Source organism: Hyaloscypha bicolor, assembly GCF_002865645.1.
Source record: "Hyaloscypha bicolor E unplaced genomic scaffold K444scaffold_50, whole genome shotgun sequence".
Taxonomy (NCBI): Eukaryota; Fungi; Ascomycota; class Leotiomycetes; order Helotiales; family Hyaloscyphaceae; genus Hyaloscypha; species Hyaloscypha bicolor.
In genome coordinates this window covers 774,708-799,948 of record NW_020194552.1, presented here as the reverse complement: position 1 = coordinate 799,948, position 25,241 = coordinate 774,708, and the positions used below count along the sequence as shown (strand labels likewise).

The 25,241-nt window shown below is 47.1% G+C and overlaps 8 protein-coding genes across 8 annotated transcripts; 3 read left to right on the top strand and 5 right to left on the bottom strand.

Annotated features, from left to right (window-relative positions):
- Window positions 1–1,538, bottom strand: K444DRAFT_626687 (uncharacterized protein; the record flags this gene model as incomplete). Its single annotated transcript, XM_024882684.1, has 2 exons — window positions 1–539; window positions 614–1,538. 2 exons carry the CDS (start codon window positions 1,536–1,538, stop codon window positions 1–3), a joined length of 1,464 nt encoding a protein of 487 aa, XP_024740516.1.
- Window positions 1,539–2,139: 601 nt separating this feature from the next.
- Window positions 2,140–3,378, bottom strand: K444DRAFT_609804 (uncharacterized protein). The gene is made up of 3 exons (XM_024879641.1): window positions 3,161–3,378; window positions 2,829–2,917; window positions 2,140–2,730 (listed from the first exon to the last, which is right to left on the bottom strand). The coding sequence occupies exons 1-3, from the start codon at window positions 3,232–3,234 to the stop codon at window positions 2,432–2,434; spliced, it is 462 nt and encodes a 153-aa protein (XP_024740515.1). The 5' UTR covers window positions 3,235–3,378; the 3' UTR covers window positions 2,140–2,431.
- Window positions 3,379–7,747: 4,369 nt separating this feature from the next.
- Window positions 7,748–10,076, top strand: K444DRAFT_323973 (HET-domain-containing protein). Its single transcript, XM_024871900.1, has 2 exons — window positions 7,748–8,416; window positions 8,467–10,076. The coding sequence occupies exons 1-2, from the start codon at window positions 8,011–8,013 to the stop codon at window positions 10,041–10,043; spliced, it is 1,983 nt and encodes a 660-aa protein (XP_024740514.1). The 5' UTR covers window positions 7,748–8,010; the 3' UTR covers window positions 10,044–10,076.
- Window positions 10,077–10,819: 743 nt separating this feature from the next.
- On the bottom strand, window positions 10,820–14,434 carry K444DRAFT_661051 (uncharacterized protein; the record flags this gene model as incomplete). Its single annotated transcript, XM_024886535.1, has 6 exons — window positions 12,780–14,434; window positions 11,854–12,747; window positions 11,635–11,755; window positions 11,543–11,557; window positions 11,087–11,179; window positions 10,820–10,954 (listed from the first exon to the last, which is right to left on the bottom strand). Exons 1-6 carry the CDS (start codon window positions 14,423–14,425, stop codon window positions 10,820–10,822), a joined length of 2,904 nt encoding a protein of 967 aa, XP_024740513.1. The 5' UTR covers window positions 14,426–14,434.
- A 2,032-nt stretch (window positions 14,435–16,466) lies between these two features.
- K444DRAFT_584473 (NAD(P)-binding protein) lies at window positions 16,467–17,863 on the top strand. Its single transcript, XM_024877869.1, has 2 exons — window positions 16,467–17,068; window positions 17,120–17,863. The coding sequence occupies exons 1-2, from the start codon at window positions 16,565–16,567 to the stop codon at window positions 17,717–17,719; spliced, it is 1,104 nt and encodes a 367-aa protein (XP_024740512.1). The 5' UTR covers window positions 16,467–16,564; the 3' UTR covers window positions 17,720–17,863.
- A 1,076-nt stretch (window positions 17,864–18,939) lies between these two features.
- On the bottom strand, window positions 18,940–20,436 carry K444DRAFT_661049 (uncharacterized protein). Its single transcript, XM_024886534.1, has 3 exons — window positions 19,562–20,436; window positions 19,360–19,515; window positions 18,940–19,305 (listed from the first exon to the last, which is right to left on the bottom strand). The coding sequence occupies exons 1-3, from the start codon at window positions 20,259–20,261 to the stop codon at window positions 19,133–19,135; spliced, it is 1,029 nt and encodes a 342-aa protein (XP_024740511.1). The 5' UTR covers window positions 20,262–20,436; the 3' UTR covers window positions 18,940–19,132.
- Window positions 20,437–21,445: 1,009 nt separating this feature from the next.
- Window positions 21,446–23,857, bottom strand: K444DRAFT_556346 (uncharacterized protein; the record flags this gene model as incomplete). The annotated part of the gene is made up of 3 exons (XM_024876739.1): window positions 21,446–22,068; window positions 22,171–22,498; window positions 22,676–23,857. Coding segments are annotated over 3 exons (2,130 nt in total), but the record flags the coding sequence as incomplete, so codon positions are not given.
- A 941-nt stretch (window positions 23,858–24,798) lies between these two features.
- Window positions 24,799–25,035, top strand: K444DRAFT_522821 (uncharacterized protein; the record flags this gene model as incomplete). Its single annotated transcript, XM_024874234.1, has 1 exon — window positions 24,799–25,035. One exon carries the CDS (start codon window positions 24,799–24,801, stop codon window positions 25,033–25,035), a length of 237 nt encoding a protein of 78 aa, XP_024740509.1.
- Window positions 25,036–25,241: the final 206 nt, after the last annotated feature.

Genomic DNA, 25,241 nt, shown 5'->3' with positions numbered 1-25,241 from the left:
TTAAACACCCCTCTCAACACCCTCCATCCTCCCCACCAGCCCCTCAAGCCTCCCATAAGCCACGCCCAAAGCACCCATCCTCCCCTCGACAAAGCCAACAAACTTCCGCATCAGACTCCTCTCCCCGGCACTCCCGGCCCACTTCTTCTCCCGCGCCGCTTCGAGCAACGTGTCGTGCAGATGGCGATCGAGTTCGCGCTGCGTCTTGAGATCCTCTCTCAGCAGTGCCAGCAAATCGAAGATATTGTCCTCTACCTCGACCATGCTTGATTCCGCTCCTGTTTCTGGTTCTGGGTCTTCTGATGGGCCGGGTTTGGATCTCGAGAGGAGGGCGGAGAGTTGGGCGACGAGTTCTTGCGAGCGTTGCAGGAAGACGGCTTTCCGGAGGAAGGTGCGGCCGGTTGATTCTTTGATTCGGAAGAGTGCGGAAGTCAGGGAGGTCTTTTCCTCGCTTCGAAGTCTCTTCAGCATGCCGATCTGCGTCTCCTTCCTGCCGAACAGAAACACCAGATTATTGGACAGATGGCTGGTTAGGTATTCTGTAACGGGTCAGTTTGATTTCGGGGTTCATTTTTCGTGGTTCCGGAAACGGCGGGGAGATGGAGGGATATACCTTGGTGCTTTAACCCCCTCCTTACTCTCCTCACACAGCCTTCAAGGAGAATGAGCGAGGTCGCCGAGACGGTGATTGTTCCATTGCTGCTGGAGCAATCCCGAGTAGGCAATGCCAGAGATCGTAAGGAGGGCAGCGAGGTGATGGAGCTGAACTTGCTATCCGCCCTCCTGCCACCAAACTGCTTCCCCTCCCTCCTTTCTCTGCTCTGCAATATCCCCACCACCTCAGGCTCCCGATTCTCATTCCCTCCATTCTTTTTCTTCCCACTACCTCCTCTCAAGGCCTGCGAGAACCGTGATCGAGATTGCAGTTTCAAGGAGCTGGCTGGCGCGGGCACGATGACGGTGTGTGAGCGTTGCACGGTCTGTGTGTTGGATCTTGTAGGTGGTGAGGATGAAGCCAAGGAGGGAGAGGAGTCGAGTAGATCGGCCCAGAGACGGGACCCGAGGTCTTCTGGTGTTGGTATTGGGATTGCTTCTCCGGATGTGGCGGGTCTGGACAAGGGCGTGGAAGTGGGAGTGGAGCTGAGGGAGAAAACTCGGCGGAGGAGAGAGTGTATGGTTCTCTTTGACGATTTCGTAGACAGGGCGAGCTCCTTCTCGCCATGTTGAGATTGTGGAGGGGTCGACAGCGCGGGAAGGGAAAGGAGTGTCGAGAATCGGCGGTCCATCTTTATTCTCGTTGGTATATCTTGTGAACTCGCCGATGCATTGGAAGGGGAAGTTTTTCTTTCTGGTGGGGGTACGTCGTCTTTTTGCTGCTGCGCAGCCTCTTGCGCAGCTGGTGGGACCGTAAGCAGAGGCTGAGCGGAGGTACTGCCGGTAAATAGCAACGAGAAGCGCCGGTCCATATTCGCTGCCTTCTCCGTCTCCGCCGTCTCGAGATTGTTGCTGGATTGTGGCCGCGATGCGAACATGGACATGGTGAGAGAAACCATTGTTGAAAGGATACGAAAAGCGAGAGTATGTATGTATGCGTGGAAAGATCGTGATCGTCGCAGGGAACGTCGCAAGGAAATTTCCCAGGTATCAAGTAGAATGAGAACTGCTCCACTTCGCTTCGCTTCGTCGCTGGCAAACTCTAACTCTTTACCCAAAGCGATTGCCCAGAGAGACTCCCTCTCCGAAATTGCTTGAACGTAACGACAGGTGAATCAAATAGCCAATTCAATCAAAGGTAGGAAAGGAAAGTTGGGCAAGGGAAAGAGAGAGAGAGAGAGAGAGAGAGAGAAAGAGAGTCAGGAAAGAAAGGGCTGGGAGATGTGACGAGCTGACTCCGAGATACCCGCATTGAACTTTTTGTTTGGGGGGGACCCTGCCAAGACACGAAGGACCCAGTCACACGTCTCAGGTTGCCCCGATCTGAGACACGAAACCCATCAGCCTCGCCCTCCAGACCAAACGCCATTCTAGAACGAAGGGGCCGGCCCTCAGCCGCACCCGCTTTGGGATGGCCGGGTACCGTTTTGGGGAAGGCAAAGCGAAGGTGAGGATGGATTGAGAAAAGTGCTGAATAACGGACGAGGAGGACAGAAACTTTTATTGATAAGAGTACTAGAGCACTAATGGGGAGAGGCGGACTGCATAGGAGATCTAAAAAGCAAAAATCACAGGAGCGAAACCGGAGAGAGCCACGTCTACAGTGCCAATGCCAGATCAGTGAGATGGAGAAGATGTTCCTCCCCTGTTCCCCTCTTTTCCTTCCTTCCCAGTCCTTCCATTTATTATCCAGCAAATATCCCTCCGCGCCTTATCCTTTTCCATCCCGAGACCCGTGTTTGTCGTTGCACCATGCACTGTTTTGAGGACCGTACGATCAGTCCTCATCGTCTTCCACTGCGCTGATTTCATCGTCTTCCCCGAAATCGTCCAGCGCTTCGACACGGCCTTTAGCAGCCTTTGCCATTTTAACAGGCAGCGCTCCATCGTCTTCCTCCTCGTCCTCTTCCTCCTCATCAAAATCTTCCTCCTCGTCATCTAAAACGTCTTTGGCGGCTGGAGCTTTGGCGGCTGGAGCGGCTTTGGTATCTTTGCCGTTAGATGCGACTTTGGCGACAGGAAGCTTTTGGACGGCAGCAGGCTGCTCAGTCTTGCGCTTCTTAGCGGGAGGGACTTCTGCTTGCTATCAGTTGGATGCTCCCAACTCCAGAGTGTATAATTGGCGTTGAAGGCGCGAAAACAGGGGGGCAAAAATAAAATCCCGCATAGCATACCTTCTTCCTCGATCTCCTCACTACTCCCATCTTCCTCCTCGCTCTCATCATCCTCATCAAGGATCTCCTCGACATCAGAGTCCTCGTACCTGCACAAACACGCTTGTCAGCTCTGACACTCCGCGGTGGTCCCTGTGGTTGGAATCGCCAGGCAGCTCAGCTACACTGACTAGCTGGAAGGCAGCCGTTCCGGGCGCAAAGAGGCAGCAGCATCAGCAACACGACGCATTGAAGCGCTGCGACGGGCTCTGGAGCTGCGGAGATGACAATTGAAGCCTTGCTGATGCGCTGCGGTGCGAGGGTGATGGGAGGGGTAAGGCAGATGTACGCACTCCTCTTCCTCCTCGCTCTCGTCGCTCGGCAGCGCAACGAGCTCCTCGTCCTGCTTTCTCTTTCTCGTCGACATTGTGTCTTCTCTGTATCTCGATCGCAACGAACGGGCGAAGTGAAGGCCGGAGGTAGGTGGGTAGGTGCGGTGTGTGCGGTGTATGCGCGTGTGTGGTGTTGATGCAGATGGGATGAAAGACGAGGGGAGGGAATTTGAAGGGGGAGGGGGGACTGGAGCTCAGCTGAGGGAGCCAGAGGGGATGAGCTCACGATTGGGTGGGCCGGACCTTGGCCCGCACTTGCTCCCTGCGCCCGTCAGCAAAGCAAACACCGCGATGTGATGGCGCGCACAGGCACGGACCTGAATTACGCTGCGCTGCGCTGCGCTGCGCTGCCGCACGTCACCGCACGGCGCACGCACAAGCGAGCGCCAATCGGCGTTTGCGGAATGCAGGAGATTGACGAGCCGTGGAGGAAAAGGGCTTAGCGCTGCACGTGGGGAGGCCCAGGAGTTCGTCTCTTACGTTCCGAGGCCGAGGGCTGATTGTGAAACGTCGAGGTGAGAGGCTTCACTCTTGCACCAAGACCTCAGATATGTTGGGGCTGGACGGTGCAAGTGTAGGTGTTGGAGTCTCAAGAAGAGACATCTCAGTTGTTCCAAGCTGCTCAGAGCCATGGTCTGTGGAGTTTCAGCCTTCTCTCAGCGTGCCGCCCCAGTCCTGCTCATCCACTCGTCAATTTCAGGGGCTCTGCAAGCTTTCGCGGAGTGTTTCCTTGGAGAAGTCCGGACTGTGCGGCTTTAAAGGCAAGTGGCTGATCTTTTCTTCGTTTGCTCGTCATCTCTTTTCTCCGGGTTCCTGGATCTAGGGATGTAAGAATTATAATTTGGACAGTCGTTATATAATAATGTAATATAACCGAGAAAATGCGTTTTGACATTATTTTTACACGCTAACCTATTATGGAAAGGCTAGCTCGTAAGGGAGAATGGGTACTTGGGTACCCTGCCCTTAACGAACAGAGACGCCCAAATTTGCTTAATTTATGCCTAACTTATGCGTAAATTATACTTGATTTCATAAATCATAATAACGGCGAGACCGTTATTACATAATTACGCCAATCGGTGTTATGATATAAATTATATATTACAAGTCTGACCATCCCTACCTGGATCCCAGAGAAAGCCGTTGGAAAACCCGATTCCGTCACGTCACGTGCTTGTAGTAGCCAACGCCGCAAAGCATACCCTCAGATTAGCTAATGCCAGACCTTCTATACCAGTATGCTTTCCTTGCAATACATTTAAAGTTTTTTTTTCGCCACTAGCCATTTCAGATCGAGTTGTTTTAAGTACGACGGTATAGTCACATGACAGAGGGTATAGTCACATGACCAGACTCTCCGGCTCCATGAGAGAACTTGGCTTATGTTTCAGTCTTGCTGCTATGCTTTCTGTTGGAGTAGCTAGATAAAGCGATGAATTCGGTCTGAACTAGAAGCATCCTGCTTGTCCTGTCTTTGTTCCCGATGAGTAAGGCGCAGCTAGGAGATAGAAAGCGACTCGGACGCGGATGTACGTTGTTTGGGATGTGTTGAGTTCTCTAATATTTAGACAATCCTTGAGTGAAGAGGACTTGATTTTAGTGACCTCTCTGCTATAGGCAACACGGATATGTCTCGGCGATAACTACTATCCCCCCCCCTTGAATACTTACAGCGGGTCCTGGGATAACACCACTCCTGCACCGACCAACTCAAGGGTGTATGGCCAATAGCGATTCTGGAGAGCACCTGATATTTCCTAGTTGGGGGTTATAAACGAGGTTTCAGGGTGGCGTTACTAAAGGACCCACTGTAAGTATTCAAAGGGGGGGGTGGGGGGGTAGTACGAGTAGCGAAGCTGGCCGAAGCGCGACATGGCCAGGAATCAGGTCTAGTCTGGTGCTCAGGCACGTTTGCTCTCCCAGCAATTTGAACGTTGGTTTTGACGAAACGGGAAACAGCTACATGCTGTGGAATCTCAGAAGTGGTCTTGGGAACGCGACGGTTTTCTTTGCCCGGATGTTGCGAAAGGGTGCCAAGATTTTGATTCACATCTAAGGTCGAAGGAATGAAGAATTCAGGCCTTGAGTAGGCTGTGATAAAGTGGATGATGCACTGAAAGAAGATAGTCAGGGCTTTGAGCCTAATGTTTGTCTGCCGGCTGCCAAGTCAGCAAGCATCATCCGAGATATTGACAGCTAGTGCTTCCTAAATGGTTTACCGTATCTCTCTACGGTAGCCGTGAGAGAAATAAGTAAGAGCAAGAGGAATTTCTCACGGGTATCATTTTCCTCGCCCTTCTTTGCAAATTTCCCCAACACTCACTTATAAGAAGTTGTGTATTGGGACTTCAACATGTTACCAATAGAGAAATTCCAACTTGTATATTATAATGTATTCTTAGTTCATTCCATCGGCGCACATGAAAAAGAACGCCGTCATTTATTTCTCGCAATATACCCGCAACATGATCATTCATATACCTCTCAAAGTCCTTAAGAAACACCAATACGATAATAGCCGCGCTCCCAAACGCAATCGAGATTAGATAGAGAATGGAAAAGCAGTGCTTATACGTTTCGTGTCCGGCCTGCACGATACTTGCCAGTTTTTCAGGCGTGTCGATCTGTGGAAACCGATGCATATAATGGCTGAGCGGGCTAGCTCCGAGCGTCGAGACGATGCCTGCCTCGAGTGCCGGGATGGCGAAGTGTACGTAGGCGTTCTTGGTCACTTGCCGGCTGCAGATGGACTGCGCCTTGAGGTTGGAAGGCAAAGATAGTGAGGGAAGAGGAATGTGGAGTTATTAAAAACATCTCGGATCATTTCTTGCGTTTGAAATATCTGGTTAATAGAACAAGTTAACCCTGCTAAGGCAGGCACCTGCCACTTGTGCCCCGTACGTGCCTGCGGCTGCCTAGCTATATCACAACTCGTAGTATAGTAATTCTCCCTTTGACCTAGTTACTCTGTGATAGTCCCCTAACATCCCCCACACGACACTGTCCCCCCCCAACAATAACAAGTTTGCCAGAGGAAATGGCCATGGCAGCTCGCAGCACCGACGGTACATGACGCTTTGTACATACAGGCCACGGCATCAGCTGAAGCACCACAAGTCTTCCGCTTTGCTAATACGCTAGCATTTGCTATACCGATATAGAGGTATATAGAGACCAAAAATAATTTTGAGAAATGCATCTCGGCCTATAATATAAGAAACTACATTTAGCTTTTTAATAATATTTATTATATTACTAGAATGTATTCAAATATAGAAAGTAATGAAAGACTTACAAGTTATAAATATAAATAATAATAAAACTGCTTTAAATAAATAAAAGTAGAAATAATAAATATTAATTATAAGTAATTTGTAATATAAATAATATACAAGAAGTAAAGATATTAAAAAGAGAAAATATTAAAGAAAAGTACTTTAAAGATCTTATAGGTAATATACTAGCTATATACTAGCTTTTTAACTATTATAAATATGTAATTAGTTTCTTTGCATAATTTATAATAAGTATAACGGGCCGATAAATATAATAAACTAATATAATAACTATTATTTTAAAGTTATTATAAGTTAGTTTTAGCTAAAGTTTTAGGCTAAGCTTTAAGTACTCGGTATAATAATAAACCTAATATAATAATTAAAGACTTAATAAATTAAAATATAATTAAGTATTTAGTTATATAATATTATATATAATTATAAATATAGCGCAAGTAATATAGTAATATTAGTAATATTTATAACTGAATTTATAATAGCTTAATATATTATTATTTAAAGTTTTAATAATATATATTTATTTAAAATTCCCCTATTACTTTAAAATACTCGGGGCCCAAATATTCTTTATTAGCTTATATAGCTAATAATATTTATAAGTATTATAAAGTCTTTATAAGATATTTATTTATTAGCTTTATAATTTATAAGAGCTTTTATTCTTTATAAGTATTACAAGCCCTTATAAGCTATCGTTTACTAGCTTCATTATATAAGAACTTTTGTCTTATTTTCTTTCTTTACTTTGCTCATCTTTTAAATAACGGCTTAAATAAACGCTATAGTTTCTATCTTACTGGGATGTAGTTGATGCCAAAGGCGAGGCACAGCATATAAATGGCGGCGAAGAGGTTTAAATTATCAGCGAGTCTGGATGGGAACATAGGACACTTTTCCCCGAACGTTTCCCAAAGGAAAAATGCAACGAAAGATGCAATGCCAAGTATCAACGTAGATATGGCGGGGGCAGAGGACGATGCACAGTCCTGCCCATCCCAATTCAGCCCTGTCAAGAATATCGCTGGTCCTACGCAGTGTGGGCTCCGATAGGCTCGATAACCGATCGATAGATAATTGCGATAATAATGGGACCAATTTTTTGAGAGATGGTTACAGGGGTGGTGCACGCAAATAGAGAGAGGTATTTTGGCTACGGGCGATTTTTGGCAGGGGTGGATCGTGAAACTCCGATTTCGCGTTTTGCCAAGCGAGCCTCGAGCGAGAAGCTGCACGGACATGCATCCTACTGTGATCTCGCCCTCCTTCCAACAACTCCGGCGATTGTGCGAAATGCGCGACAAGAACAGACGAGTGTTTGATTATCACTCCGTCGACAGGAGAGAAACCCCATTGCAGAGGTCCCCAATTCCCCATCGGAACCACGTGTGCTCCACGTCAAGACTTCAGCTGCCCAGCAGCGCTGCTACCTCGCGGAAATTGCCTCCTGCTTTCCTTCCACGATTTGGTTCTCGTGTGGCACCAAGTGACTTTACCTAGGCTGTTGATGAAATGCAAGCTTTACGTGTAGGCCTCAAGGCCATGAAAACGCGGATTGAAAGGAGCCGTTCACGACTCTGCTCCAAATGCAAGGCTATCTTTGATAACTGGTGGGACCGAGATGACCGGACAAACTGGAGAGTGTTATACATGTCATCAACTAGGCCTGGACGTCAGCATCACAATATCGTGAGACTCCAGCGTTCAGCTAGCAAAGGTTGTCCTGTTTGCGTCCTGCTGTTGCGTGGATTGGATGGCGAGGCTATTCAGCAACTGATGCAGGAGGATCGCAATCGTAGGAGCTTGGTCCATATTGCATTGGCGCTGGTTGAGATTCCGGACCTTTATCTAATAAGGGTTCTGTTTCATCCCGGAACCAGTCCAGCTTGGGAAGTGGCAATTAATGCTTACCCCTCAGGTAAGTTCAATGCCTTTACTAGTCGACCCCACTCGGTAACACTTTGAAAGTCGGCAATAGCACAAAGGTCGGAAAAATCCAAAGCAGGGCGGATTGCGAGGCAAATTGGAATCTTGTTAGAAAATGGCTGAGGGTCTGTCAAGATACCCACCCCAAGTGTTCGCAGGACTCTTCCAGTCGACAACTCCCTACACGCCTTATAGATGTCGGCACTAGCGACATGGATCTCAAGCTTTGTCTAACGGAGTCTCTGCCTCGAGACACACAGTATTTAACTTTGAGCCATTGCTGGGGTGGGAAAGTGTTTACTATGCTTACACGAAGCAACTTTCAAGAGTTTCTCACCCAGATCCTAACTAGGGATCTCAGCAAGACATTTAAAGATGCGATTGTGGTTACTCGGAGCCTCGGATTCAAATATTTGTGGATTGATTCATTATGTATAATACAGGGCGATGAGCCTGACTGGCAACGTGAATCATCCAGGATGGGCGCTGTCTATACAAACTCAGCACTTAACATCGCAGCCGCGGCTGCACCAAACGGCGATTTGGGATGCTTTTCAACTAGACGGCTGGACCAGATGCATGGCTGCAAAGTAGCGATGCGCACAAGGCGAGATTCATCTCACACGACTGCGTGGGACTGCTCAGTGTTGGTTGGTTCAGAGAACGAGAACGCCCTTAACTCTCGAGCTTGGGTATACCAAGAAATCTTTCTCGCTCCAAGGACGTTATCTTTCACAGCTCATGAATTATTTTGGGAGTGCATATCGTCAATGGCATGCGAAACATTTCCGGATTCTTATAACTATGGAGCGATTACAAGGCCATCAGTGGCAAGCGGCAAGAGGTGGAACGATCCGACGGGAGATATTTCGGACAAATGGTCCCAAATTGTGAACAACTATTCTGGTAAGGTTGTTACCTTTGAAAGAGACAGACTTATAGCGCTCTCTGGTGTGGCACGTCTATTTGCTGCTCGATTTGGAACAACCTATCTAGCTGGGATGTGGAAAGAAGACTTGGTCAAACAACTAGCTTGGAGTACTGTGAAGCCCTCCGGAGACACCACCGAAAGCTCTATTCCGTCGTGGTCGTGGGCATCTATTAATACGGTGGTCCTTATGAAATGCGACGTTGATATATTGCCCGGTTTTATCCCACAGGTCTCGATTCTTGAAGCTAACACGGCAGTGTCAAATGACCCCTTTGGCGATGTTATGGGCGGAACAATACGCATGAAATGTCGTGTTCCTCGTATTGCTACTCTGATGACGCAATACGAGCGTCAGAAGGTTAATATCAGCTCCGGCAGTCGTCAATTTAGAGCTGAGATATGTCCTGACACCACGCCATATTCCATTAATGACGAACTTCAGCTTTTGGCTCTTCTTCGCGGCACTAATTGGGAGGGCAAAGAAACGGTCTGTGGACTGGTGATTGAGCCTGTAAAGATGGCAACTTACCGGCGCACCGGATATTTCGAGGTTACTGGGGATTATCTCCAGGGATTCATGGCTACATGGGATAAAGGGACTGCTGGGGACGAGCACTTCAGCAGTATTAATGAGGGTTTGGGATCCAATGAGGAAGGAGATAATATGTGCGTCCTTGCCTTAATATAAATATACTTTTCTATTTATTAAAATATAAATCGCATATTAAAACAAAATAGAGAGTATATTCCTTAAAACGAGTATTAAGTCACGAGTAGGTACGTAAACCCCTCCAATTTTCTAGTCATATAAGAATATATCTTCTTCGTCAGCCTGCCCCTCTAATGTCTCAACCCCCCCTAGCGGCAGGTTCTTGCGACAACTTTGGCAAGTTTCTCAAGTTGCTCAAGACTTTCCACCCTCCCCACTTCTTCCACCCTCTCTAACTCTTCATCTACAATCACAAAGGTATCTGCAACGACTTCTGGAAGACAGTCATTCAGCGGTAGTGAAGGCATAGGAACTGCTGCCAAAGTTGGACTAGGTCCCGGCATTCCACTAATGATGATTCTCGGCCTCGGTACTAGTTGGTTCTTGTTATTTTGCCGAAGGCAAGGTCAGGGCTCAGGACAAGTGGGCCGCAGTTGCATCAACATGGCATGAAAGGAAGCACCTATATCCAGGTACTAGGGAAGCTGACCGTGTAGCAGTGTCCGGTTCACGGAGGCAGGAACCCCCGCTATGGGGAGAGAGGTAGCTGCGGATACTTTAAATAACACTATATAGCTAGGAAGGATTTAGGACCAAACTGAAATGCGAAAGAAACTTAGGAAAGCTAGTATCTAGGCTAAATGAGTACGACACGGACCGGTGTCCCCGAGGCAAAAAACGATGGAGTCCACCCATCTTCACGTGGATGAGAACGCCTTGAATCCAGACTTAACCAGCTATATATAGATTCCATCCTAAGACTGAGGGAGTTGCTCAGCATTGTCCCCACTCTTCTGGTTGGGATTCACGACCTCGCCTTGCACCTCGACACTGATGCGACCTAGCTTAAACCCTAACACCAGGGGTGTAAATTGTTTCGGCGGCGAAGTCTAGTGATTCTAGAGGTGGCGGCGCGCGAGACTCCAAGAGGGAAGATGGCCTCGAAGCGGGAAGAGGGGCAAAGGAGGGTGGTTATGTCGCCCGGCTCGAGGGCTGGCGGTAGAATACCACGAAAGACATACCAGAATTGCCAATATTTTGTATCTTTTATCTTCGCCCTTGTCCCCGGTATCGTCCATACTCGCCAGGATTGAAGCTCCAGGGCTCATCCATCTCTGACACAGAGTCAGCAATATCACTCCCCAAGGATGTAAACATGTACTTGCGATGCGAGGGATTCCGCCATCTCGGTATGGCCTAGGCCATGGCTTTGTATTGATTTTGAGTTTCGCGAACAGATCCTGTTCAGTGTTTGTGTTAGCATGTTGGGTCAGCAATCTGGCTCCATGTCGTTCCATGACTCCCAACCCAACAGGTCATCGCAAGAATCAACTTTTCTGGCAGGCAGGAGGACTTCGGGGCCTATTTAAACGGTAATGTAATAAATATTTTGAAGCTAGCTCTTTTTCCAAGGTGGAACTCTTTTGAAATCAGGAATAATTGAGGGCGAAGACCCTTTGGTAAGTGAAGAAGCTTACCTCAACCCAAGTCATCTATAGGACCAAGTTAGTCAAATGACTATCTCCGAAAATTGATTGTTCTGCTCACGTTTTTTGAGGGTATATGATACCGTTGACAATGTGGCGTTGGCTTTAGCCCTTTGCCTAGGGTTGACATATGCCACGTAGTATACTGCACCATTAAAAATCTTTTTTGAGCTACCAACCTTTGCGAACTCCACTGACCTAATACTAGTCCAAAACAATACCTCGCGAACCACATGGAAAGAAGTTGCCTCCGGAAATTCCTCTCTGATGGGCAATACTTTGTTTGTAAAGAAAAGCCTTACTATAGTAATCCAATCTGATTCCAACTGAGGTCTCCGAAATCCATAGCTTCCCCATCCATTAGAGCATGAATGTAACAGTCGCCTATAAAATTGAAATAGCTGCTCTCATGTGGGATTTTTCGAATGATATACGGCACCCGTCCACCTTTGAAAATACAGACCATATCCCCAACCTTTGCAGACATTGGACCTACGCCTAGAAATCCCTTCTTGGTCCAAAAAAGCCTCCTCGAGTGGCGTATCTCCTTGTGGAAGGCTTCTTGATTCTGGGTATATTGCCAGAACTCCTCACAGTCGATAGGCTCTCGTTCTAGAATATCGGTTATTTCTTGAGGGCTCTGCGGACCCTCCTCTAATACCCCTCCGACGATGGTAAAAGCATCGAAAGACTCGCGCATTGCATTGCACTTCTTTTCGTCCAAGCAACCACCAATAAGAGTGAGCCATAAGACATCATCGATCGGTTCGTCATTCAAGTACGTTGATCCTGAGTTTGCCACAAACGACTTCCACTCTGAGGGTTGGGTGCTGCGGAGGAGACTTGCAGATTCTACACTAGTGATATCACATATGTGGTCAATCTGATGTCCGTTGACATGGAGGAGTTGAGGAACATCACTCGACCACCTAAAATCTGAGCTTGTCGAGGACGAGGCTGCATAATCAACGCCATCGATAGTATCTCGGAGCAGATGATAGTACAGATCGACGCTGTAGTCAGGCACCCAGGACGGAAGCTTATGGAATTCCCTCATACTTCTGTCTTCTACCATGGATAGCATATCCATGTTCTTGTCTTCCTTAATACAGCACAAGGTGAATTCCATGTAGACTTCTTCGACAGTCTTTGAGTAGTCCGGCGCCGTCAGACCATAGATGCTCCATGGCAAAGGCCTTTGCAGAGATTTAGAAAACATCCGAAGGACAATGCTATCATCGAGTTGAATAGCATCCGCGAGGCGGTCAGATATTTGCAGATTGTGACCGTTAGCTTGGAATCCCCAACGATCTCCGCTAGCTTATCGTTAATGATTGGGTTATCTAAGGAAGCCGGGAGGCAAATCTTTTCGAAAAAGTCCCGATAGAGATCGAGCTCTGAAACTCGACCATCTGTCCTCGTTTCCAAAAAGAGATCGCCCCATGAGTCGGCAAAAATTGTAAGGATATAGAGGAGTCTGGTGTAAAATATGGCTACCTGTTTCCATTCTCGAGTCAGAACTACCTGGTGTACTAGGCTCCCAAATATGTTAAGTGCCATGACGCCTCGGGACTCGCGATACTGTTGCAGATCAGAATCGTTGATCTTGCCTTTCTTCAAAATCGCGGTTAGCACCACTGCATCGAGATCCAGTAGATCCGAGATCAGGCGATGCAGTTCACGCATTTTGGGATTTGGACTGGTCCAAAGCGAGCGAATAGCTTCCTGATCGATATTCCGACTAGGAATGTCAATTCCATTTGTGATATCAGACTCCGAGGCCGTTTCAGAAAGAGAGAATTCCCTGCCGAAGTCTCTGAAGAGGCCAATGACGGCGAATATTTTGTCCCTCGGATCTGAAGCCTGACACCGCCGTGTTGTTGATATCAGCGACCAGCGCAAATCCGGACTATGCAGAGTCCATTTGTGTTGGTACTCGCACAATGCTAGGAGGTAGTGCATGCGGTTCTTTCCAGATCCATGCTCACTGTCAATTAAACTCCCTAGTCCCGAGCGTCTGAGGAAAAAAGCGCCCCAAAATATGTCAGCCAACGTAGTTGGTTCAGCCGATCCACAAAACACGAGAGTCTCTCGAGCAGCCACAACTTCCTGAATAATCCATATTCTCTGAAAAACTGGTCTATCAAACAGTTTAACCACAGATTTCCAATGTGGAGAGTACCGATCGGGGATCCCCAGTTCTTCGCAAACATCGGCATCTTCAAAATCATCCATGGAGGGCAGGCTGTCCTCATTGAATTGCGCACTTTCCCCCTTTCTGGCAAGTTGTGAGAGAAGTTCAAGGGCGGAACTGGAACCGTCCAATTGCTCTCCGAGCCATAACCAAACATACTGTGCGTTGTAGTAGATTGTCTTCATGAGAAGAACCTGTGAGGCGCGTTCATGAATATCCTCCTGGTTAATACAAATGGCATCGATCCACAAGGTGATGGGGTTCAGGAGGTCGCGGAAGCGCCGGAGCGCATTCCTGAGGTTGGTAGATATGAGAAAACGGCGTTTTTCGCACCATAAGGGATGGCGGACTGAGTATCGAGAGTGGAGCTCGTCGTCCGGAGGAATCCTGCGGCTAGCAATCACCAGACAATCATAGATAGAAGAGCCCCAGGTATAGGACACGGCGTAATAGGAAGGGAGGGTTGGAGCGTCCAGATCGTGCGTGCTGATGTTGCACTCCAATGGATTCTGTCCCTCCCCAGGTTTGAGCTGGAGAAGTCGGATTGAATTTTTCTGTGGTAGTGGTTCGTATCTGTACACTGGAACGAGGCTCAATTCAAGATCATCTTCAAAGGCTCGCCCATCATCGTCTCTGTCAACAACTGCTATGGGGTTTGCAGGAAGATGTGTTGAAGCCATGCTGATGACAGACTAGAAGGAATGGAGTGAACAGCCGAAGCCGATGAAATTGATAGATCAAGCATTTGAGTTGTCAACATCGAGATGACACCCGGCCCGATGATCTGGGAAAATGTAAAACGACCCCCCCCTCGGGGTGTCGATTGGGGGCCGGACTAACCTAAAGTAGAGAGGAACACCAAAAAATCTAGTTTTCCTTTAAGTTTAATTTACTATACAAAGAATTATTATAATTTAATTATTTTTTTATATTATAGAAAGCCAGATTATAAGCTAATAGAATATGAAGTTTTTATTATATAATAATTAGTAGATTTAAGAAAAATTAAAGAAGGTAAGGAAAGTCGGAATTTTTAAGGCACTATGAGAGCCTGAAAATTTAGCGATCAAGCACCTGGAACTAATTTACCTCGCGCACAATTATCGCCTCGCCTGTTCTACGCCCCAAGTTAGAGCTCTTATATACAAACTTCCTTATACCTATATTAGGAAATCTGATTCGAGAGAAGGACTTAAGTAAGTACAAGCAACTAATTAGGCATTATTAAAACTCTAAAATCCACTGATTCGTATAATCGACACCCGGGGGGGTGTCGTTTTACATTTTCCCCTGAGCAAGACCGTCAAGCTCACTAACCGAATTCGACGGGAGAGAGAGAAAATTGATCGACGATACCACAAAATATCTCTCCACACTCCCGCATCTAATCGAAGTCCTCGAGGAACTCATCGCCGCCATTGCAGTTACTTCCAATCTGCTCACCTCTAAAGCTCCAGCATCACAAAAATTTGAAGATAAACTCAAAATGCAAGTGCAACTCGCATACAATGGCAGAATTTAATTACGTATTTGCGCATCGCTTTCCACTAGTATATGAGGTTCAAACCATGCATCTGGATGTCTTTGCACAATGGCGAGTGCTAGACTTTTGGTGTTCCTCGCGTGCAGAACTGCGAGTTCGTCCCATGGTCCGTCACCAATTGCCAGAGTTCCTCGGCCAGTATATGCAGAAGGTGCACCGTTCGTTTCAGTCTTTGCATTCAGCAGCCGCAGATGCAAGTAAAAGATCCCAGTAAAAAATAATTCAACTGAATGCTATGAAGGTCTGTTATTATAAGATATTTGAACTTATGGATGTTTAGGAAATGGAATACGCGAAATGCAGAAAGAAAAAACCATTGCGGAAGGATCCCGGTCGCAAGGGAGCCAAAATAGCACATCAATGTATTCTCAGGCTTTGCTAGGCGTTGCCCAGGCCGTGCTCAGGTTAAAGCGGCCGCTACTCAGGTCCACAGGCTAAAACGGAACCAGCGAAATAAAAAATCAATCCTGAATCTAGGGTCATTTGTACTGTACTGTACCGCAAGTTCACTTTCAGGCTACTTTCTACTATACTCACCCACTAAAGCCCCCTATATTTCCAGGTTACTCCCCTGGAAGCACGCTATATAAGTGACGTTTATGACGCCAAGTTGCATGTTGAGGGGATGGCGGCACTGGAGTTTATTTGGAATTTTTCTATGCTCACGCCTAGTAGGTGGTAGTCGTGTGGAATTTAGGTCATTCTACTTTAGTCACATTGCAAAAGTTGCACGAATTATTAATGCGTTTTATCTTTGTAAGATTGTGAGTTTCACTGAGCACGCCTCAGCACAACCATTCTACTATTTTGAAGTACAGTAAAGATCGATTTTCACGTCTCATATCCTTCTGCGAGATTGATACCAGTAGCACACCCACAACTTGGAGGCGTAGAGGGGTAAATATGACTATTCAATTGGATACTGAAGACCTCGGCCTAAGTAGTAGAATTGATTCAATCGGAGAGCCAGCTCGTTTCCGCACTCCGACTGGTTCAATTTGATCCTCGACTTGCGGGTCGGGATGTTGCTGAGCCGAAGGCACCAGGCCCGCAAGCAAAAGTAGCTAAAATCGGCTAGGGGCAATCATTACCCCAGGGGCTCTTATCGTGCCGAGGCTTGCAGCCTTGAGGCCGCGTCGTCTCGCTGACAGTGGCGACCGTTACTCTGTGGGGATCTTGCCAGACTTTCGTGAATCATATAGGCATGACTTCATAGCATCGAAATGTGATATCCCATTCCAAATTTAGTTTTCCAACATTCGGTGCATCCATACAAATGGCAGCCTCTAACATCAACGTTGCTACGGTTCAGCAAGCAATCCCCCCCATCCCCGTGCCGTCTCAATGGTGGTGCAGGTGGCAGGCTTTGAAAGGCACAAATCCTCGTCATTTGAAACCTCCGGAGGCGGATTTGCGAAACAAATGGGTTCTTCTTACAGGAGGCAACAGTGGTATTGGCTTCGAAGCCGCGGCTCAATTTGTGAAATGGGGTGCCAATATCGTTCTTGGGTGTCGACCGCAGGTACCACCACACGAAATGCATCCGGATGAGGCAATACAACAGCTCAAAGCCGCTTCAATAGCTGCTGGTCACCCAAAAGCAGGAATAGAATGGTGGGAATGTGATATGAACAGTTTGAAAAGCGTAGAGGCTTTTGGCAAACGTTGGATTTCCATGGGTCGGCCCCTGGATATCTTGGCCAACAATGCCGGTATTGGCGGACCACTGGTGCCAGGCGAGGTTTGCTATACGGCAGATGGGTTCGAGATTGTTCACCAAGTAAGTTTATATCCACCCTCGTTGACATCGCGGCATTTAATTATTCTCTAGGTGAACTTCATTTCTCACGTTCTCCTCAGCATGATGTTACTTCCATCCTTGGCACAGGCTACGCAGCCGCGTATTATCTGTACAACGTCATGCATGCAATACTTTGGTGTTTTCGACTTGGCAAACGCAAATTCTGGAAGAAATGCATATCCGAATAACAAGTTGTACTTCCAAACGTGGTTAACGGAGCTACAGGCTCGAATGGAGAATCATGCCAAGTACAAGCACATCATGATCCAAGGCGTCCACCCGGGCTATGTCAAGACAAACATATGGGTTGCACCACAGAGCACCACATCGGAGAACACCACACAACAGAATACCAGACCACCGAAAACGAGATTTATGTCCTGGCTGGAATGGAGTCTTAGGGTGTTACTAAGATATTATGGCATTGATCCTCAGCAAGGAAGCCTTGCAATTACAAATGCAGCGGCGGCTGCAGACCTTGCTTCTGGGAGTAGATACACTAACAGGATATGGGAAGAGAAACCGATGCCCCAGACAATGCATCCTGCTTGCCGTCACCAGGTTTGGCAATTCGTCAGCGAGGAATTATTGCTGGAGGACAGGGGCTTGTTAACTGAGCTGGGTGCGTAAGGACACGAAGACTTTTTCAGGGAGTGCGTGAAATATTGTAGTTTGTTCTGTTCCTTGGAATTACCATTCTTATCTAAATTTCAAGGAAATGAATGCAATGAAAGTGTTTTGTACTATATATTGTTGCAACACCGAGTAACCGACATTGATCTAAACCTAATAATATGATTGCCTTTTTCACGTGAACTCCGCTATATGGACTTGTATATTATGGATCTTGAATCGAATAGAACCTTCTTTCATGGGATTTACAAACAATAATTGGCGATGGCTATCAAACAAAAGAATAAAAGAGATCTTCCTTTTACATCAACGGAGAGCTAATTCATGATTCTAATCCACCACCCTACTTTTCCACTTTGGTGTATTCCATACCAGATATCAAGCTACCGTAATATAAAATCCCGTAATCCTTCAACCAATGCCTCCTCCTACTCCAAGGTCCCGAGTTGCTGACCTGTGGAAGGTACCCCTTGGCCTTCTCGATATACGTTGAATCGCCATGCTGGGGACCGCGGAATTCATACCTTTCCTTTCCATATATTTGAGCAATCTGACATGCAAAAGTTGCGCTCGAGTCAGCACCGAGCGTCCATCCAAACAGAGATGTGTTCGGCTATTATTCTGAGTTATTTCGACTGGAGAGGTGGCTGGAGGCTAAGGTGAGAAGTTGGCGAGTAGTTGGCGAGTATGGAGATGACGATTGATCTGGTGTTTGGACATGGGAAGTATCAGTGCTTGGGATAGAACATCGCGTGGATGGAGTCGAATAAGATGTTCTTCGAGTTGTCAGGATTTTTGAGTCGAGTATTATTGATCCGACCAGTACATGGAAGAGCGGGAATGTGAGACTTTGGTCGCAGAAGGATTTGTGAGTGAGAGTGAGCGAGCGGGAGAAGCTAAATTAATACTAATTTATGTTTGGAAATCTTGTTTGCCCGATAATCGAGTATAAGATGCGTAGTCGGGTTGGAGAACGTTCAATAGCTGATGTGATACATAATTGATGGCCTGCGTTTCTTAGTGTTACCTTCACAACAGTAATCTGCATGGCAAGATTAATAACTTTGCGATACCCGCTTTTGCGAGACGTTTCAGCATATCCAGGGATACTTATAATTCAGCTCTTGTTGCCTAGACTACGAGAATCGGGGTTCTGAATAGCAAGTGAAAGCGCTCGAAACACTCCATCATTAAGAAGAGTAGAACAAATCTTTTAAGCAGTAAAATCACTCACTAGTCTGTATTCACAGACAAAGTGTGCCTCCAACGCCGACACGGGCGTCAATAGACTCGATTATGAAGCCCATCGAACACTGAAGCACGCCGTTTACATTGCGTACGAACCCTGTATTTTGGTACAATTACATTCCGCCAGTAGCGGCAACCCCTCTCTAGAAATGATACATAATCCTACAACAAAAGACCGCCAGGAGTGATTAGATTAGGCGTGAGAAAACCATGGGACTGTAGGAGAGGCAGTACGGTATATATAGCCAGCCCAAAAGCGGTAAACAAAGAAGCATACATAAGTAACTCGATCAAACTATAGAGCGAGTTGTACTTTTGCGCTGGTTTAGTTGCTGCTAAGTCCAATTAGGTTTTGATAACTTATATATAGAGGCTTCGGAAGAATATACCTGGATTGCTATGAGACTTCATTGAGATTTCATTTCCCTTAGGTTTTGGAAACGTAGGCTGTCTCTTTGGCCTCTTCCGTGAACCATTTGCTGGTTTTGGTGGAATGGTAGGAAATTTGATCTCTGATATATTTTGCAGATTCGACATTGAGTCATCTAGTTCCAGTCAGATTCCTCTCTGTGAAAGTTTCCGGGTCTTTACCTAAAGCCTCATCACTTGAGCTTTCATTTTCTTGTCTCGAAGTCTCCTGGCTCTCTTCGAGCTTCAAGTGAGCGGCTATCATGCCGCATCTGTCGTCAACGAAAGTCGTAACCTTCTGCAGCATCTTATCTACGAATATCATATCTTTAAGATTGACCGCGAAATTCTCTTTCAAGGCAGTTGAAGAGGCGACAAGTCTTTCCACCCCGCAAAGTATATCATAGAGCGTCCGAACCAACTCATCCCCCTCAAGAGTCCCGCATTCAATCTTTTCCTTCAGATGTTTGAGCGACTTAACCCACTGTATCCGGATCCTTTTCGCTCGCAAATACACAAATGGTTTCATTGCCTTCCGTTTAGCGAGTTCCTCCTGCGAACATCCACAGACAACACGATCCAGATCATAGCAAGCCTGAAGTAAATGCCAAAGCGAATAAGCAGCCACAGGGTGCGCTAGAAAAAAGGCCCCAAAGTCGAGCTCCTCAACCATTTCCCAAGTTCTGAGTGTCGTTACTCGTTTTTCAGGTCTCCCAAACTGTTTGAAGAATAATTTTGTGCGTTCAAACCATTCGAATGAATAGATGTCGTCTGCCGCGTCGCTGTGGATCTCTTCGTGGTAACTGTACACCGCTCGCTGCTGTGGAGTCGGATTGCAATCGCGGGTGTCGAGTTCCGTGTGGAGCTGAATATATGAGGCCATCTTGCCTGGTACTGTATCTTTCCCTGCTGGGTTGGGAAGTGGATGCAGGTTAGCCCCTTTCGATGTCTTTGTTGGGCGCACAGATATCTCGGTAAAAGGAGTTACGCGTTTCGAATGCGTCTCTCTTCCACGTATATTCAACTCACCAGAGTCTATGTCTTGACTTCCGAGAGTCGGCTGATCTTGGTCCGGGAGATGGTGTGGTAAAGAGTGGGATTGTGAGCAGTCCAGCCTCGCCACAGGGCAAGAATGTGTGCAGTAGCCGCCGTAATTGGACCAATTGAAGCTCTCCGATTCGGTGCGTATTTTCGGTGTGAGGCGGCATATTGCGGTGGCTGCGGGTCATCACCAATCTTGGGAAGCCCAGCCGGGCGGGTGGTTTGCGTCGCCCCATTTTGGCCGCCTCATGTTGGGGGCACGGAGTGGTGTGGTGACACGCAAAGTCATTTTTTGCCGCCCTGCTTTCCTTCAGCCTTTCCTGAGGGACTAAATGACAGGCGCAAGCCTTACGTTGGGCAAGGTAAATCAGATGCTCATACCTAAATTGGGCTTGAAGTTAAGCCTGCTATTTGCGTTTGCGGCCAATCCTTTCGACTCGATTTCGGTGAGCGGTTTCGGTAAGCGAAGAATGGGAAACAATCTGATGTTAGCTGTGTAACCCTATCCATGAACAAGGATTGGCGGCAAAGAGGGCCGCAACCCTTCCCATTTTGCACTGCCTTTCTTGATTTCCCAGAGGTTTCTTTTGCACGGGATGTAAGTCACCTGATTGATTTCTCATAAACCGTCCTTAGTAGAAACCCTAGTACGGAAAAAATAGATACGAAATGCGTCAGACGTGCGTATTTTGAGCATTCACGATTCTGAGTTATTATTGTCCGAAATTTCACTGTGATGTTCGGAAGAGGGACGTGGTGGCCAACCATTTCCAGCCCATCCTCTCCTCCACAATGCCGTTAATGATCACTAGCCTTTCATTCTACAGTGACTCAAATTCGCTTAATGGCGAGTCGGAGCTTATCAATGACTGTACGCCAAGTTGAGCTGGGCACCACTACTCGTGAGGTCACTGGCTATAGCGGAAGTGTGTTAAACTAAAATCGTTTCCCTCAATTCTTCGATGACTATCAGATTAAGGTAAAGCCAGTGACCTTTAAGTATGGGTGGTCGGGCATCTTCACACGAAGTGACTCCCCATCCATCATCCCATTAACATAACATTCTCCAACGACAATATGCCGATCCTCCTTCTCCACTTTCCGAAGCACAACAGGTACACTGCAGCCGAAGAGGATGCAAATGATATCGTTGATGGCTGCTTTTGGAGGAGCAATACCATAAAGCTCTCCATGGTTCTTTCTATCATTAGCTGTTAGAAAGAATTTTCTGTTCCAGACAATATTCCTGACTCTTTTTAGAAACAGCTTCATAGTGGCCGGAGTATCCTCAATATCTTTGAACTTGTTTGTATCAAGGTCACCATTGTTGTCGACATGAGTCATACACTCGAGACAAGCACGACGGTACCACGCGGGCGCATTAGTGCCATCGAATCCACGATCCGCAACAAGAGTTCTCCATAATTGGTCAGGAACCCTGTCTGGAAATGTGTCGCCGGCGCCGAGTTTTGGCCAACCCCCAAATTCGAATGCCTCAGCTGGTATGATCCCGCGTGAGACGCGTCCCGAAATGCTCTTGATAGTGTCGAGTTTGAATCCTTTGACGTGCAGTGTTCCGTCGAACTTCTTAGGGCGCAGCTGTAACGCAGCCGGCTGTTTTGGTGTTCGATCAAATTTGAGAGATGCCTCTGGACGAGCCGATATATTGGGTAGATTTGAATTTTCAAGCAAAGTGGCGTCCTGGCAAGTTTCGACGTCGGGCCTGCATCTTCCGAACTCAATACATGGACGAAGGTTGCCCGAAGCTTGGTAATGTTGGTGATTCTGCCTTTCATCACAGCCGACAAGACTATCACCGTTCTTCCTCCCCTGAAGCGTATCCAAAGGTCCGCCATACGCATGACCCTCGATCGATGGAATCCATGATGGCATTTTTTCAACTTCTTCCGCACGAGTTCCCTTCAACTCTTCAAGTTGAGATGGCTTTCTTGGTTGAGGGGCCCAATGACGGCACAAGATATCCAGTGATTGAGACCTTTCAATACAGTATTCCATAAAGTCTGCACAAACGTCGGTGAGACTTTTATCATAATCTGGTACTATTCGTAGATCGATGGGCTTTAAATGGTGATCTAGATCAACATCCTCCAATTGAGGACTGGGCTCGGCTGGGTCTTCGACATCTTCGTCCCCAGAAGCTGCCCAAAATAGACTGAAGAGAGAATAGCAAGAGGAAAGACAGGAGTTAAAGATTCTTTGGAGAAATGGAGGAGTTGGGACTGGGGATCCATCTACGGATTCGACTTCCCAGCTGGGGGGGTTTGCCAAATTCGGTCGTATCATGGTGTCCTTGGCTAGGGACAACACAGCGTATATAGTATCCTTGGGCTCGGAAGCCTCAAAGGCCAGGAACAGAGCAGTAACCAAGACCTCCAAGTTGACCAGTCGTTGCTTTATGGTGCCATCGGGTAATCTGCGAAAGAGGTTGGTCGAGGCGTTGACGAGTGTGTTTGCGCCAAGGGCGCGAGGGTCCAAAGCGCCGATGTGGGTGTCCGGGTCTTGCATAGCAGAAAAAGTCTTCTGGTTGCCCTCAAGTATCTCGGTAATCTCATCATGTTTTGTCATGAACAATGCTATGGCGTCTGCAAAGTTCGACCATTCAATCTCCTCCGAGCCCCAACGAACGACCGCGATTCGTGCCAGTGCCAGCTCTTGAATCACCCATCTTCTGCTGAACCAGCGGTTCTTCATTAGGTTGACGACTAATCTCCATTTTCTCGCGTGGTTACTTGTCTTGACAAGATTATCCAGTTCCTGCAAGTCCAATACTTTGTTCTTCAGGAAGTCGAAAGTCTCTTTGCTTTCAGGCTTGCCGGCTCCAAGCCAGGCGCAAACATAAGTGGCCTCGCTGTATATGACGTCCATTCTTGCAACCTGCGCTGTCTTTTCCTCCACGTCGGTTTGGTTGATACACAACGCATCCACCCAGACGTTGATGTCTTCAGTCTCTTTTCGGAATTGCTTCAACGCGGCTGCCAAGTTGTCCCTGATGTAGAATTTTCCTGACGAGTTGAACGGGGTCATAGTTTGTAGCCCATCTCGCACACCTGTATCATCGTACATTTCGACTGGATGTGTCGGCAGGTCTTCCCCCCACCAGTAGGAGAGGGCGCAGTATCTGTGGCAGTTGGACGTCGAGGTTGACTTTGTCGACTGCAGTGAGCTCGGGAATAGCATGCACTCCAGATTTGAGCCTTCCTTTCCGTGGAGGATCTTCAGAATTCGGATGTCTTCGTGGTAAGCTATGGGTTTGTACTTATAGGTATTCTTCCTCAGTCGAATCTTTTTTTGGGCGATACCACGAAGTGTTCGGGCTGCACCAGTGTCCCATGTCTGCGCACGATGTTGGAGAGGTCCGATAGGCTTGTCATGTCGATGAAAGGACGGTAAGTCCTCCTTATCTGATGTTGACATATTAACAAATTTTGCATTTCGAACATCGAGAAGAAGAGAACTTGGGGTGCCAGCTCCATGTTGGAGTTACGAGGCTCTGCGGATTTTGAGTGTGGCATGATTTGCACTGTAGGTGCGCCTCCCCTCCCCCTCTTTCCACTGTTCCACAACATTGACAGCCCCCACAGCGGCGCCCCAAGACACGGGAGAAGCCTCGTATTTGAAGAATTGGGGCGTCAGCCACGCCCCAGTGTGTCAACAAGCTGAAACAGTTCGGACACACCGAACTCACTCTCCAATAGAAATATGGAAACAGTCATCCGCGCCTGGGGGTTGTTCTTTGATCTTGCAGCATGGTGCATTGTGATGCCAGGGCTAATAGGGGGCCCATTGGATCCGCAGGCACACACGATCGATTTCTTTCATTGCGCATGAGCATAGTTTGCAATTTTAAGCTTCCGGGGAAGAAGTGCGGCAGCGGGACGGGACGAAGCTATTCTTAACTCGGGGCAAGGGAAGAGAATTGACTTCCAGGTAGCAAGGGGGTCTTCAGCAGATGGTAACTACTTACACGAATCTTTAGTTTCGCGAAGGAGAGTGGCGATTGGTGTTTTAAGTCTTGTAGCTTATCGTAGCAATGATTTGGGGTCGAATCTACCTCACAATGAGGTCATTTTATCTCCCGTCAAAATTTTCTTCCCGCTCTTGCGAATTCACACTCCAGCTGGGAAATTATTGCAGAATTCGGTGCCCATGAGCGTGTGTCCAAAATTACCAACAAATGCCACGAGCCGAATTAAACTGCACGAGAAATAACAATATGCAAATGTCCCAACTCGAGCTCCTGCATTCGCTGTTATATCAGATTTCGAGGCAGTGTCTGGAACTGATAATAGATGTCTTTCAAGAGACGGGAGAACGTAGTTACCGGCTTCCGTCTACCTGCACCTTTCCAAGATTATTGAATGCATTCGAGCAACGGAATTATCAGACCATTAAACTGGCTGAACAAAAGGCGCTACCTATCGAAGCGAATACCGTATCCCTCGAGCACTGCTCGCCCAATCAAGATATGCCTTTTCATCGACGGACTCGACGAGTATGTGGAGAAACTTTTCGAGATAATCCAGCTCATCAAAAAGCCCACAACTTCTAAGCCTGTCAAGATATGTCTTTCAAGTGGGACATGGAATGTATTCTAGAATGCGTTTGGAACCAGGCTCGGCAATGATTACTGAGTAATCAATTAGCAATCGATTGTGTGCACTATTGATTAGCTATCGATTGTAATCGATTGGTAATCGATTACTAAATAATTATTCTACCGCTTTTACCCCGCATTCTCCCATTTTTTTCTTCTCTCTCTCTCTCTTCTTCTCTCTATTTTCCCTGCCTCGCATACTAATTT

Excerpts from the sequence above, each read along its gene's own strand:
- K444DRAFT_609804 (XM_024879641.1), bottom strand. The coding sequence starts at position 3,234 with ATGTCGACGAGAAAGAGAAAGCAGGACGAGGAGCTCGTTGCGCTGCCG. Across the intron at positions 2,918-3,160 it reads GAGAGCGAGGAGGAAGAGGA|GTACGAGGACTCTGATGTCG; the intron begins GTGCGTACATCT and ends GTGTTTGTGCAG. Across the intron at positions 2,731-2,828 it reads TGAGGAGATCGAGGAAGAAG|AAGTCCCTCCCGCTAAGAAG; the intron begins GTATGCTATGCG and ends GATAGCAAGCAG.
- K444DRAFT_661049 (XM_024886534.1), bottom strand. The coding sequence starts at position 20,261 with ATGGCCTCATATATTCAGCTCCACACGGAACTCGACACCCGCGATTGC. Across the intron at positions 19,516-19,561 it reads CTCAAGTGATGAGGCTTTAG|ATGACTCAATGTCGAATCTG; the intron begins GTAAAGACCCGG and ends GACTGGAACTAG. Across the intron at positions 19,306-19,359 it reads GAAGTCTCATAGCAATCCAG|CAGCAACTAAACCAGCGCAA; the intron begins GTATATTCTTCC and ends AATTGGACTTAG.
- K444DRAFT_323973 (XM_024871900.1), top strand. The coding sequence starts at position 8,011 with ATGCAAGCTTTACGTGTAGGCCTCAAGGCCATGAAAACGCGGATTGAA. Across the intron at positions 8,417-8,466 it reads AATTAATGCTTACCCCTCAG|TCGGCAATAGCACAAAGGTC; the intron begins GTAAGTTCAATG and ends ACACTTTGAAAG.
- K444DRAFT_584473 (XM_024877869.1), top strand. The coding sequence starts at position 16,565 with ATGGCAGCCTCTAACATCAACGTTGCTACGGTTCAGCAAGCAATCCCC. Across the intron at positions 17,069-17,119 it reads GGTTCGAGATTGTTCACCAA|GTGAACTTCATTTCTCACGT; the intron begins GTAAGTTTATAT and ends ATTATTCTCTAG.